Source organism: Trifolium pratense, linkage group LG3 (assembly GCF_020283565.1).
Source record: "Trifolium pratense cultivar HEN17-A07 linkage group LG3, ARS_RC_1.1, whole genome shotgun sequence".
Taxonomy (NCBI): Eukaryota; Viridiplantae; Streptophyta; class Magnoliopsida; order Fabales; family Fabaceae; genus Trifolium; species Trifolium pratense.
The window spans coordinates 11624546-11638121 of record NC_060061.1 but is presented as its reverse complement, the minus strand read 5'-3'; the positions used below and the strand labels follow the sequence as shown (position 1 = coordinate 11638121).

Below are 13576 nucleotides of genomic sequence, written 5' to 3'. Positions count from 1 at the left end.
GACTTGAGAAGATCAATCTAGCATATATCATGTTTCTTTGTAGAGATAACAACATTGTAACATATCAAAGACTTTTAAAAGTACGATGGTTGCTCTTCAGTTCACACCTTTAAATTGATCTGAATTTCCTTATATCTCTTCATTCATCGAAAGAAATATTTAAGTTGTCTAAGTCTTATCGGAAAATATTTTTCAATAATGTAAATGTTATTAAAAATAACTTCCTGTAATTGTTTTTATAGTGTGAGCAATAGATGAAAAGAAATTTTTCATATAAGAAACTAATTTTGTTTTTTTAAGAGGAAACTAGTTTTTCATTTTTGCCTTTGAATAAATATTTCGGAACACGTTTTTCGAATTTTTTTGCTTTGGAAAAAACTTCGGAATATGTCTTTCGAATTTTTCCCGAATTTGAACTAAAAAAAAATTCATAAAACTTCGGAAAATGCGTTCCGAAGTTTTTATATAACGGAAAAAATGGAAAAACGTGGGGTAGAAAAGAAACACGGGGGTGGGAATCGAAACTTTCAAACCATACATGTTAATGTCAGCCCAAGTTGGCCCAAACTATTTTTTTTTTCAACCGAAAAAAGTTTTCGTCACTGGTCAAACCAACCGTCTCCGTTCGTTACACTGCAAACACAGCTCTCATTGCTCCTTCACTAAAAAAACAACACACTCTTCACTTCAATTACCGAAAACCGATGTGGCAGTGCCGTCGTTAATCAACGATCCGTTAGAAATGACCGGAAGCGGAAGAACAACCGCTCGGAGCAGAGTCATCAGATCTTCCTCTGAACCCGACGCCGATGCTCTCCGCGAACGAAGGCCAAAATTTAACCGTCAAAGAGGTAGAAGCAAATACGGAAGCACAATTCCGTTATTCAACAATGTCAACATCAAATTCGTTCTCGCCATTAGCTTCTTCGCATTCTTCATCATCTTGTTTCTCATTCGTCATCTCGTTAATTCCGTCGTAGAACCTCGTCTTCCTCGTTCAATTACGCCATTGCCTGCGCCAAAGATCATGGACCTTCCTCAGGTCAATTTCAACTTCATCTTCATCCACTGTGTCACTCTTTAAGTTTTTTTGTTCTGTTTTTATTGTGAATTGAATGAATCGATTTATTGTTGTTGCAGTTTCAAGGTGAGCATAAGGAGAGTTTGTATTGGGGAACTTATCGTCCTCATCTCTATCTTGGAATTCGTGCTAGGTAGTTTCATTTTTCCTTCTCTTGATTTTTTTTTGTATGCATGTGGTGTGTTTTGATTTACAGAAATTAAATAACTACTATAGTTAAATGTTCAAATTTACTGTCCATAAATTATAGATTAACCGACAAAAATGCCGAAATTGTTAGGTCGGACTCTGTGACCGGAGTTCGAACATCAACTTCTTCACTTGTGTGTGTGTTTCATTGACTATTTTATCTACCAAAAAAAAAAAAAAAAAAGAAGAAGTTCAAATTTACTATTAGTACTCGTAACTTAGTAAGGGTGCACAATCTAGACATATTCCTAGTTGTATAAAATTTGAGTGATGTATGTATGTCTGCAAGTTATGCATCACACAGAAGTTGGGGTTCTATATATATGGTTTAGATTGTGTGCGGGGATGCGAGGTGATGATGTGAACAGCATTTGATTTTTTCGCTTTTCTTATTGTGGTATTTGTGGGGCGTGTTTTGTTTATGTCAGGACTCCACAATCTTTGGTGGCTGGATTAATGTGGATTGGTGTGAAGGACGGAAGATATCACTTGAGGCATGTTTGTAGACAGGAGGATGACTTAAGTACTTATGGTTGGAAAAAGCATAATGGACGTGATTATGGGCATCAAGTACTGCATGACCATGGCATTATCTTGACTACTGAGTTTTTAAAATCAAAGGGGGAAGATAGTGGTTATGGAGGGGACTGGGCAGTTCGAATTGATGTGCAAGTTGATAAGTAAGTGATGCTCTTAACTTCGAATCACTTTCGTATATGTATTAAGGCGGAACAACTGTTGTAATTTTTTCTTCGTTGTTTCCCTGTATCAGTATCCGAGTTTCACAGTATTGCTTTATTGAGTTATTATTATTGTTCGAATGACTTTATTCTTGTGGTTCAAACCCAGGTCTAAGTGGAATGAGGAATTTGGGAAAGGTGCCCAACTCTTTTTCTATTTGGCTGATGAAGGTGGTAATGTTCTAGATGTAAGTAGAGAAAACTTGAACATTCATGAGGATTCTTTACTTGCATCTGGCTCTCGAACAGACATTGGAGATTGGGAGCTACATTTAAAATCAACGGTAATGCTAGGAAATGATATTATGATTAAATATTCAACATTATCTTGTTCATACTACCATTGGACATATTTTTGTAGTTTATGGTTGGTTACTTGTAGAATCATCTGTGCTTCCTACTTCGTTCTATGTAAGAGTTTAAGAATTTGATAAACTTATAATCTCCACTTTTTAAAGCAAACATATACTTGAATATGAGACTAATGTTGATGTTTGAGAGATTAACTTGCAGCTTGTGAATTTATCATTATACGGTACATTTAAAATTCTTTGATCTTTCCTATAATCTTTGGTAAGTGATAATCACATAAATGTGCAAGAAAAGATAAAATATCTTCATTCTAAGGTTTTTTGTAGGCTACAAACAAAGACATTGAATTCCCCTTAACAAAAAACCTGAGTGGTTGCCTTCCTCAGCCTGTCAGCCAAATAACACTTGTCCTGGGTATGTCCCATACATTTACAGGATGAGCACCATGGACGACCTCCAGATTCACCACCACTTTTTCTATTGCCTCAACCGTTGACAGTCTCCATCTTGCCTTATGCTAACTTAAATAAGATCTTAAAATTGATATTGAATTGGTTGAAAGAATATCTCTTAGCCTTGTGAATTTTATCATGATAAATGTGCAACTATATTCCACTGATTATAGGTACTGGTAACTACATCCTATATCTTCCTATATCCGTTCCTAATTAATAATTACGTCAGAGAAAATGTACGTGGAAATAGGGAATATTTATATAGAAGAAATGAAGGATATCTTGACATATCTTAACATATATAATGTGCTTCTACTTAGTATCGTAACTATCTAGATTCAAATGGTCAGACCTATTTTTTGTTTTGAGTGACATAGTGATTGTCATTCTTGATTATCTGTAATGTTATGCCTGATCCCATTACTCACTTTCTTATGTTTTTCTTTTCCAGGATGATCTGAAACTGCATTACTCTGGATTTCACACACCTCACTTTCACAATTTGTCTGATCTTGTTGAGGAAAATCTTGCATCACAGGTATGTTAGGGTATTTCAATTCCACTTATCTAACGATATAATTTTCATGTAATAGATTAGAAGATATGTTATGAAAATATTTTGTGGGTTATGCTGATATCTCTGCTTATGTGCATATCTTGGTAGATAAGAAAGCATGCTCAACTGCAACTATCAGACTCATCAGATGATTCTTCTAATGTGTTAGTTTTTCAGGTAACCAAATATATGTACTTTTTGAGACCCATTTAACAAACTTGTGCACAACTGTGTATAGACACACAATCGAATTGTCTCTTGAAAGCATCTTTACTAATTGCTTTTGCTGTCACAACTCACATTAGCTTTCTCTTTTTCTGAATTTTGGTTTTGGTCCCAATAAAAAAAATATATTTGGTTTTCATCTCTAAAATATGACATAACTGTTTTTGGTCCCTACTGTTATAAATCAACAGCAATAATTTCAATGTGGGATGAAAACCAAAGCAAAAATTTCACATAGACCAAAACCAAAATTCACTCATTTTATAGGGACAAAAATATATTTAACCATTTATTTTACTTCATGCTGCAGATTATTGGTGGCTTTCCTTTCACTACAGATATTGTACTTATCTCAGGAACTGATTTAGAAAGCTCAAGAGTAGAAGAGCGCGTCAATAGTCTTACAGGTTTTCACCACTTTTGTATAGTGTATTTTTTAAAATATGGTGTGGTGTATATTTATGTGCTTTCATGAAAACGTAAAACAAATTAAATTATTTACTTTGTTGCAAGAGTTGTTCATTGCTTTGTCAAGTTCATGGACAACATTGGGATTTATACAATTGTGATGGTTATACATGTTCAATTCATTAATTTAATGGCTAACTTTGGAAGATATGCCTACTTTGATTTCAAATTCATTTTTGGTTTTTGACTCTTGGTTATGTTTAATGCATAAAATTATTTTATTTTAAAGAGAACTGGGCTACTCTCTACTAATATTTAGTTATCATCAATATTCTAAGTCAGTGTGTAATTGTTTGTTCTGCTGTTCAATGTTAGGAGCCTCACTGTCCAATGAACTGAAATATAAAGAACAAGCTTTTGATGAAAAGATTGAGAAAATTTTCAATTTGGCTGAAAAGGTACTGAGTTCGTTGTCCTTTAACTTATTTATTCTTCATTTCAGTTTTTCTAATTCAATGATGTATTATGCTTGTTTAGTCTTTTAATGTATTATGAATCTCTCAAATTCCATATGATTGATGGAGTCAATGCTTGGTGGAAGTAAATTCTTTATCATATTAGTGGATTTTCAGGTGGACTCGGAATCCATTTCTGTTGGTAAGGCTGCTATTGGAAGCTTATTGGGTGGCATCGGCTACTTCTATGGCCAGTCAAAAATTGCTTTGTCAAGAACCCTTAATGTAAGTTACTTTAGTTTGTTATAGTCCTTATGGAATAGTATGCCACCGTTTAATATCATATAACATGACATTTGATAATCATAAATTTGACAGTTATCTTTCATGTGTTTTATTTTATCTTGGTAAAGTATACAATTTAGAGGCAACAGAAAAAAAAAATTAAAAAACAGAAGATTGCTAACCAATAAAGGACTGAATTCTTGCTAAATAAAATTTTTCTTCAGTGCTTCTGGAAATGAATTGTAGGCTGGAATAGAGATGTGATCTCAGTTACTTTGTCTATATTTATTTATGTGCAGTTGTTTGCCTTATTACTCAACTTTCTCATCCGGATATCGTGTCTTTGCTATTCTTTGATTAATTGCTGTCAGTGGCTTTAGTTTTCCTTTTATTCAACAAATTGCCGTCCTTTGTATTTTTAATTAGCTTTCAGCAATTTAGGATTCAGATAAAGTGGCTTGTTTTCCTTTGCAGTTTAGAGAACATGTTGATTATGTATCATATTGGCCTGCTGAGCTATATACAGCTGTACCAAGTCGGTCTTTCTTTCCAAGAGGATTTTTATGGGATGAAGGTTTTCATCAACTTCTAATCTGGTCAGTTTCCTGGCTAAAAATGTCCTTCATGATCACCATTATCATCATTTTTATTATTATTATTGATCTTGCATGAAATTCTCTTTTAAGTGCCTATGAGTGGTGTCTTGTATTGACTCACAAGAATGATTATTTAACAGACAAATCATCTATGGTATATAAGTGTGCTTTATTTGTACTTATGAACATTAATCAGGCGTTGGGATATTCGTATTTCGTTGGATATCATTGGACACTGGTTAGATTTGATGAACATTGATGGATGGATACCACGTGAACAAATTCTGGGGACTGAAGCATTAAGGTGTAGCATCAACATTTTGTTAAAGTAATTACAGTAAATTTAGTTTTTATCTGTCCCAGTGACACAGATTCTTCTGTACTTGCAGTAGGGTTCCAGATGAATTTGTTCCCCAGCATCCAACAAATGGAAATCCTCCAACATTGTTTTTAGCATTAAGTGGTATATGTTATTGTTCCTTTCCTATTTACCCCTCTTATATTATCCTACTTTTTATAGCGATGACTCATGAAAATCGTTATTTCAAAATGAAGGCAACCAATATGTTCCAATTTGTGAGTTTAAGCAATCCATAGGCTAGTCTCCATGATTATATTTTCTTTTCATTCAGCAATGATTATTGACTTCCCGCCTGGTTATTTTTTGTTACCTCTGCTAACCTTTCCTGGTACTTTCTTCTTATCTTCTTGATTATTAGCTTAGTAATCATGTATGATTCATTGTATTTTGTAATTCTTAAGATGTTTCTGGTTTAGAAATTTATGGAGACAATTTGACAATTTATATGTAGCGTATCCATAAATATCACCTTAGATCAGAAACACAACTAACATTAGTTTGTTGTGTTGAATTCATGTTGAAATATCTTGGTAATGCTGGAATGAAATCATTTAAGATTCGATACTATTTTAATTACTTACATTTTTTGAGAATTTTGATGTGCAAACTAACTCAAAATCTATCCTTAAGAATGTAGATATGGTCATATGCTCTTTTCATTACTTGCATTATATGTTCATATGGGGCATGAAGATTTTATAAAGCTTATAAAATTTATCACTACCCTCAGCAGTTACATACTATAAAAATAGTATAATTTTATTTCTGCTTATTCTTTGCTCTCCTTCCACCCTCCAATCTTTTTCTATCATGTCCTAACTCCTAACCAAAGTAATTAAACATTTGCTTTTGTAGACATAATTACTGGCCTGAAGAATAATGAGTTCACTGCAAAGGATAGAAGTGAGATCTCTATGTTCCTAGAGAGCGCCTTTGTTCGATTGGAAGCATGGTTCCAATGGTTCAATACAACTCAGTCAGGTATATGCTATATGCATATGTGGTCTTTTTGAGTGCCGGAAATACATTATTGTCCTTTCTGATATTTTTTTCAATTATAATTTCTATTAATCCAGGCAAACAAACAAGCAGCTACTATTGGCATGGACGAGATAACAAAACAATGCGTGAATTAAATCCCAAGGTTCTGATATGCATTCTGTCTTTCTGAAGTTGTCTACAATTTTAATCTGAACTATATGGGCACACAGCATATTAACTTGACCAAAAAAATAACCATTGGCATTCTTATAATGCAAGCCAATTAAGGAAATTGCATTTGAGATTTATTGACATGTTGCTATTGGATGGCTTTCACTGTTGTTACGTGAAACTAGAAAGTCATAAAACATGGGCAGTGGATGAGTTTGAAACCTGAATTTTAACTAGCAGTTTGATCGTTCTTTGAACTATTACATCTAAGGATCGCATAAATAACATTATTTTGATCGATTGTGATTTCATGACAACTTTCTTTATCCTGACCAAAAGACACATGCTCCTAAGTAACATTATTTTTGGCGTTTTCAGTCACTGTCCTCTGGACTGGATGATTATCCACGTGCTTCACATCCAAGTACAGATGAACGCCACTTGGATCTTAGATGCTGGATGTTACTTGCAGCAGACTGTATGCATTCCATTGAGAAGTTGTTGGATAAAGAAACCAGGCCTGGCAAGGTAAATTTTGTAAAATAAATAAATGTAAACATCAGAGTTAAATCATCAATTTCAATGGACTCAGAGAATGAAATGATGCAGGATTATGGATTTACTGCTAAATTGCTATCAGATCATGAGTTACTGAACCAGGTATTTACCTTTACCCCCTCGCTCATTTCTTCAGAGCTGGTACACACCTTGATATTTCACTTTGTGTCTCTGGTGGTGGTGATGCAGCAAAAGAGAGTGATGATAAAGAAGAGAGGAAAAATGATAAAAAAAAAAAACTTAGCACATAGTTACCGAATACTTGGATCTAAATATAACAGATATAACTTACTGTAAAAGCAAACTATGGAGTTGACTTTCATGATTTCATCAAATGTATACTTGTTGACACTAAAGTCAATTGGTTGATATGATAATTATTCCCATGCCTAATTTGTGCTTCATGTCCATACAGATGCATTTTGATGAGGCATATGGTGCTTACTTTGATTTTGGAAATCATACAGAAAAGGTATACTGCTTAGTCATTTATGTTTAGTATCAGGTGCATTGCTTCCCAAGATAACAATGAATGAGTTCTTCGTTCAAGTCTGAGAAATGAGATTTTCTCATAAACTTAACCATGCTAGGTTCAACTTAAATGGAAAGAAATGGAGACAGGACAACAATATGCTCCTCGTCAGCTTGTCCGGGATGTATCGGAGAGGCCTGTATTAAGATTAGTTCCTCACATTGGTTATGTTAGTTTGTTCCCATTCATGGGGAGAATCATTCCATCCGTAAGTAATGCACGTTAATTCTGATATCATAATTTTTTATGCTAAGAAGTTGTCCTGGTTTGAATAATTTCCCAATTAGATGCATTTTTTAATATTACCGTCTCCTTCAGGGATCGTGGATTCTGGAGAAGCAGCTTGAACTCATTTCAAATAACAGCCTCTTATGGACTGACTATGGACTGCGTTCTCTTGGCAAAACAAGGTCTACAACCTAGGATTTCATTTGAGTGACCTTACGCAGCTTATGTTTATTTTAGTGAACTGAAATTTTATTACTATTCCGCAGTTCCATGTACATGAAACGCAACACAGAGCACGACCCTCCATATTGGAGAGGTCCTATTTGGATAAACATGAATTACAGAATTCTTTCAGCACTCCACCATTATTCCAAAGGTATGTATAGCCACAGATATTCCACTTTACTCAACAATTCCTGAAACTAATCTGTAGGTTGAATATTGCAGAAAATGGACCATATCAGGACAAAGCCAAAGCTATCTACACAGAATTGAGAAGCAATTTAATTAGGTATTGTTTGGTTTTGTTTCAGTGTTGGAATCTTGTTTAAAGCTATTGGTTGGTTTTTAGAACAATGTATTTCCCCTGTCCTGCAGAAATATAGTACGTAATTATCAACAGACTGGATTTTTTTGGGAGCAGTATGATCAGATTAAAGGCAAGGGAAAAGGAGCACGTCCATTTACGGGTTGGACATCACTTGTAGTATTAATCATGGCAGAAGAATATGGCACAATATAGGACAACAAAATGCCGTGGAGACTGTATGACGTACATGGAAGTGGATTATAAATTTGCAGCCTTGTAGTTGAAATACTAGATTAAATTTATAGATTACAGAGATAATTATAATTAGATTTTCATAGCTACCCAAATCAATAGGAAGAGATGAATAGATTATGTGCTTGTTGTTGAATATTCAAATGGCAGTAAACGGGGAAATAATGAATGTGTGCCAACCTATCAGTTTTTATCACCAAGTTATGTTGTTTTTTTGGTTTCAAGAATGACCACTAGACTGTACTATCATTTAAGAATACAAAGGCTCAAAAAGCAAGTTCAGATTGAATTCCCATCTTCAGTTATTCTTGTTCCTGTGGTCTCAATCATTATAATCTCCATCCGGTGTATAATCTCTCCGCAGAAAATTATTTGACAGATTTCTGTTTTTTTTTTGTCGGTAGAATTTCATAGAATTCTCTGAACAGGAATAACATAACAGTTTCTGACTTCTTTATTTAATAAAAAAACAAACTAAAATGTTGATAAATAAATTTTCTAGTTGATCTCATTACTACAAAATCTCCAGATCCTTTCAGCTGGATATGCATTACATTTTTACATTAAAGATAAGCTCATTTGCCTATTTTTCCCGTTCTTAACAGGTGGTTACTTGGAGCAGTAACATAGATGTTGAGAATGAATTCTAGTCATGAAATCCCTTTCTAATCAAAAGAGAACAAAAAAAGAACAAATTCAACATCCATAATTTGAAATAGTTGATGGTTATCGAATGAATAAAATAAGGGAAATGCTTTACATCGCGAAATATAGCATCATGAAGGGCAGCCAAATAATCTTATTGGCCACATGAGCGTATTTTTCATAAGACACAGACTGACATTTTTTTGTCAATTGTTCAAAAATTTTGACATGAATGGGTTTGTGTTTTTCGTGATCCTTTTTCGCTACATATATATAGCACTGCTCATAAAATAAGGGTATAGAATATAAAACTAACACAAACAAGCAGAAGCTATAAATTAAAACATCTGATATGCATATAATTCCAGGGACACAACACAGTCATTATTATCAAACTTTTAAATCACAGTAAAATACAACTGATTTGATCTCAATCTCAATCATATTCATAGACATAAAAAACTTCATGCTGCAGCCAAAATTGTGGTCGCAAACTTTTTTCATAACTATGTACATTACAATCATAAGTACTAGTAAAACAACATAGAACACTATCAAGGTCTCTAATTCAGAGGCAGTAAACCCTTTCAGGCCTTGATAGTAACACTACACAAGCACAAACCAGATGGTTTTATATCAATAGTCCCCCACTCACACCCCGGCGCTGCATTTGGATCATACAACAAAGTCCTATATGTAGGATCTTCCTTCAATGAAAACAGCAAAAGCTTACCATTCAGTATCCCAAATCTAAAACCTACACTTGAACTACCCGTCAGAGGTACCGGTACCATTTTCCATGAATTATCATCTGGATTAAATATCGATAACTTCCGTTGATTCTTCCACTCCATACAAAATAACTTATTTTCTAGTACCGCGTGAGCAGTGACCATGACACACCCATTTTTCATCTCACGCCACGTATGCTTCTCAGGGTCATAAACATCAACAAACTTGGAATTTCCAATTGTAAAGCTTGACCTTCCACCCATCACATAGAGCTTACCCTCAAATCCACAGGCAAAACAACCCCATCTTGGACGACGTAAGCTCTCAATCATTGTCCACTTGTCAGTATCGGGATCATAGACTTCGGCACTTGAGAGACTATCACCTTCTGCTCCATATCCTCCAACAGCATAAACCAAGCCATTGACTTCTGCACAAGCAAAGTTGTACCGAGCCACATTCATGTTCGACAATCTGATCCAACTGCAATAGCAATTACAAACTTTAAATATACACTATTCAAAGACACTATTCAAAGACATAAGAACTCACATGACTATTATATTGAGATGGCTTACTCGAATTGCATACGACAAACATACCTGTCGAGGTTAGAATTATATTGGTAAACCTCTGCCAAAACAGAAATAGTTCCACCAATGGATGAATAGCCAGCCATAACAAGAAGCTTTCCATTAAGAACCACAACACCAAACTCAGCCTTCCCTGGACCAGGCATAGGTGGAAGAGATCGGCGATTATGACCAAAAGAATTCATAACCTCCCAATGACTTCCTTTTCCTTCACTATCAGCTGTTAAGATATAGAGCCATTCCTCAAGCTGCCCAGCCAATTTTCTCACGGTTATGAATTCTTTGCTTTGAATGAAACGCCTCCATCTCTTACACACATCGCCCATAGCTAGGAAGTTAGAACGAGGCACAAGCGCAAGGCAATACTTTGAAACATCATCAGAAAGTCCAGGAAGAATAAAGCCATCATCATCATCAGCGTCATCCAGAGCCTCGGACCTCATACTATGATCACCTTTCGAAAGAGTTGACATATTTTGATCCGCCAAATTGGAAAAACTCATATTTTTCTTCGAAAACATCTTCTTGCCAGCAACAAAACCAGGCATTTTTCAAATCAGCAATTACACACAATCTTATGTATGATGAAGAATCGGTGAATGAATCAATCAATGAATGAAAAAATGTCTTATTGAGTATCTATCAACCAACTAATGAAACTCGTGATATCATTCAACAATCGGAATTCTACAAGACCAAGGCATACAAGATTTTGCAGTTCGAATCACGTGAGATGTATAAGCAGATGACTTTCTATTAGTGCTCCAATTTGATTCAAATTCCATAAAGGAGCTTCTACTCCTACAACAATAATCCCTCTTATTTGTTTTGTGCGAGTTATAACTTAAGCTTCCGTAGTTGTTTCTTCTTTCACACATTGCCTGGGAATCTATAGATTATGGAAAAAGATTGTTATATTTCAAATTTTCAAAAAAGAACTATCATTGTTCAATAACCAAATAGTAAAGTCATCATACCACCAGTATAGGCCATAGTACATGCCTAGCCTTAGCCAACTGTAACTTCCACTCTCTTCAAGTCTCATATCAGCTGAATAAATCAACTAAATTAAGAGGAAAAAAGATAGCATAAGATTTAGAAAAATTAGATAAACAGTTCAATTAAGCGCTTATAGAAGAAGCACTTATCAAATAAGTACTTATATATAACCTATATTTCAATAACAAAAGATAAACTAAAAGTCAAATAATTTTCATATCTATAAGTTGTTTTCATACTATCCTGGAGAAATTATGAAAATAAGCTGAAAATAATTGAATGAGCCATTTTCATAACCTCTTCCAAATATCCTTACAAGTGCTTATATTAGTACATAAGCTCAAATAAGTCAATTCAATTATTCAAACAAGTCCATAAAAACATTCAATTGAGAAAGGAAAACATATTTAAAAATAAATAAATAAATAAATCAATATGCAAGATTAACATAAACCAAAAACACATCCTTAATAATTTTTTACAGATATATCACTTGGACAAGAATGTGTATATTAAATATGTTGATTACAATACCATAATCCAAAAGGTAAAAAATTGTGATCTTTCTTCCAGATAGATATTAAACAATTGTGATCTCAACAATGGATGAAGTTTTCATGATAACAACTATGAATAAAGGATAATTGTGATCTATATTTGAAGACTATAATTAAGGTATAACAATATGAATTTGAATAAATAGAATAGAAGGAAATGAAAAGAAAAGAGGAACTTACAAGAAGAATGAATGAATGAATGAAGGTATGAATATGATAAAAGAAAATGAAATTTGATGGAATATATAGTTATGTTATGGTGGTGGCAGTGTAATAATAATAATGTATTGAAATGTAAAAATGTAATGTAAGAATAAAGTGTAAGTTGAGAAATATATTTATAGGAATTTGAAACGGTCGGAGACAGGATAACGCTGACACAACAAAACCACGTCATTAACTGATTTTCACCCTTGTATCCAACTCTGTACTTGTGTGTGTTGATAGATAGATAGATAGATAGATAGATATTAACAATATTCAACTTAAAGATAATTCTTTCTTTATTTGCCATTGGAAATTCTTTAAGGAGAATGTTAACTTGTGCCCTTAAGGGCACATGTTAAGGAGATAAATGTGGAAAAAATTTATTGAACTTGTGGTGTATTCAATTCTCTAGACATTAAATGTTTTCTATCATTAAAAGCTATATTTCTATTTTTAGGTAGCTTAACATGTGCCCTTAGGGCACAAGTTAACATAACCCTTAATTAAAAAGAATGGGTATTTTGGTCCAATTAAAAAGGTGCATCTTGCTAACTTAGACCTAACTAGGGTCTAAGTTAGAAAACCCCATATATATATATATATATATATATATATATATGATCTAACCTACACAAATTTATGTCAGATCAAACTATTTTTTCAGATCATGGTAAGACTTTTTTATAAATATATTTTGTTAAAAATATCAGATTATAAGCCATAAAAATGGATAAGACCAAATCTTAAATTTCTGTCAAACTTTCAAAATTTAAAATATCAAATACCAGTATAGAAAAATTATTTAAAAACAAATTCATTTTTTAAAATAAAGACCATCTATCATGTAAAATGGTTATCCGTTTATCTAATAAAAAGTTAACTGTTATATATACACCCAATATTAATTGTTTTTTTTGTCAACACACGAT

General features: G+C 33.6%; 2 protein-coding genes across 2 annotated transcripts; one reads left to right on the top strand and one right to left on the bottom strand.

Annotated features, from left to right (window-relative positions):
• The first annotated feature begins 606 nt into the window (after window positions 1-606).
• On the top strand, window positions 607-9203 carry LOC123914281 (mannosyl-oligosaccharide glucosidase GCS1). Its single transcript, XM_045965376.1, has 22 exons — window positions 607-1042; window positions 1141-1214; window positions 1699-1950; window positions 2120-2294; window positions 3229-3315; window positions 3442-3510; window positions 3869-3965; window positions 4342-4424; window positions 4599-4706; window positions 5181-5302; window positions 5499-5606; window positions 5692-5765; window positions 6519-6644; window positions 6740-6807; window positions 7194-7343; window positions 7425-7475; window positions 7789-7845; window positions 7964-8113; window positions 8224-8315; window positions 8400-8509; window positions 8581-8644; window positions 8731-9203. The coding sequence occupies exons 1-22, from the start codon at window positions 743-745 to the stop codon at window positions 8873-8875; spliced, it is 2562 nt and encodes an 853-aa protein (XP_045821332.1). The 5' UTR covers window positions 607-742; the 3' UTR covers window positions 8876-9203.
• A 688-nt stretch (window positions 9204-9891) lies between these two features.
• On the bottom strand, window positions 9892-12761 carry LOC123914280 (F-box/kelch-repeat protein At1g67480). The gene is made up of 4 exons (XM_045965375.1): window positions 12621-12761; window positions 11862-11947; window positions 10894-11773; window positions 9892-10774 (listed from the first exon to the last, which is right to left on the bottom strand). Exons 3-4 carry the CDS (start codon window positions 11430-11432, stop codon window positions 10147-10149), a joined length of 1167 nt encoding a protein of 388 aa, XP_045821331.1. The 5' UTR covers window positions 11433-11773; window positions 11862-11947; window positions 12621-12761; the 3' UTR covers window positions 9892-10146.
• Window positions 12762-13576: the final 815 nt, after the last annotated feature.

What these genes read in the sequence shown, in the direction of transcription:
- LOC123914281 (XM_045965376.1), top strand. Translation starts at nt 743, where the DNA reads ATGACCGGAAGCGGAAGAACAACCGCTCGGAGCAGAGTCATCAGATCT. An exon ending in CTAATGTGTTAGTTTTTCAG is followed by an intron (nt 3,511 to 3,868) that starts GTAACCAAATAT and finishes TTCATGCTGCAG; the next exon opens with ATTATTGGTGGCTTTCCTTT. An exon ending in TGGGGAGAATCATTCCATCC is followed by an intron (nt 8,114 to 8,223) that starts GTAAGTAATGCA and finishes CGTCTCCTTCAG; the next exon opens with GGATCGTGGATTCTGGAGAA.
- LOC123914280 (XM_045965375.1), bottom strand. Translation starts at nt 11,432, where the DNA reads ATGCCTGGTTTTGTTGCTGGCAAGAAGATGTTTTCGAAGAAAAATATG. An exon ending in TATAATTCTAACCTCGACAG is followed by an intron (nt 10,775 to 10,893) that starts GTATGTTTGTCG and finishes TTGCTATTGCAG; the next exon opens with TTGGATCAGATTGTCGAACA.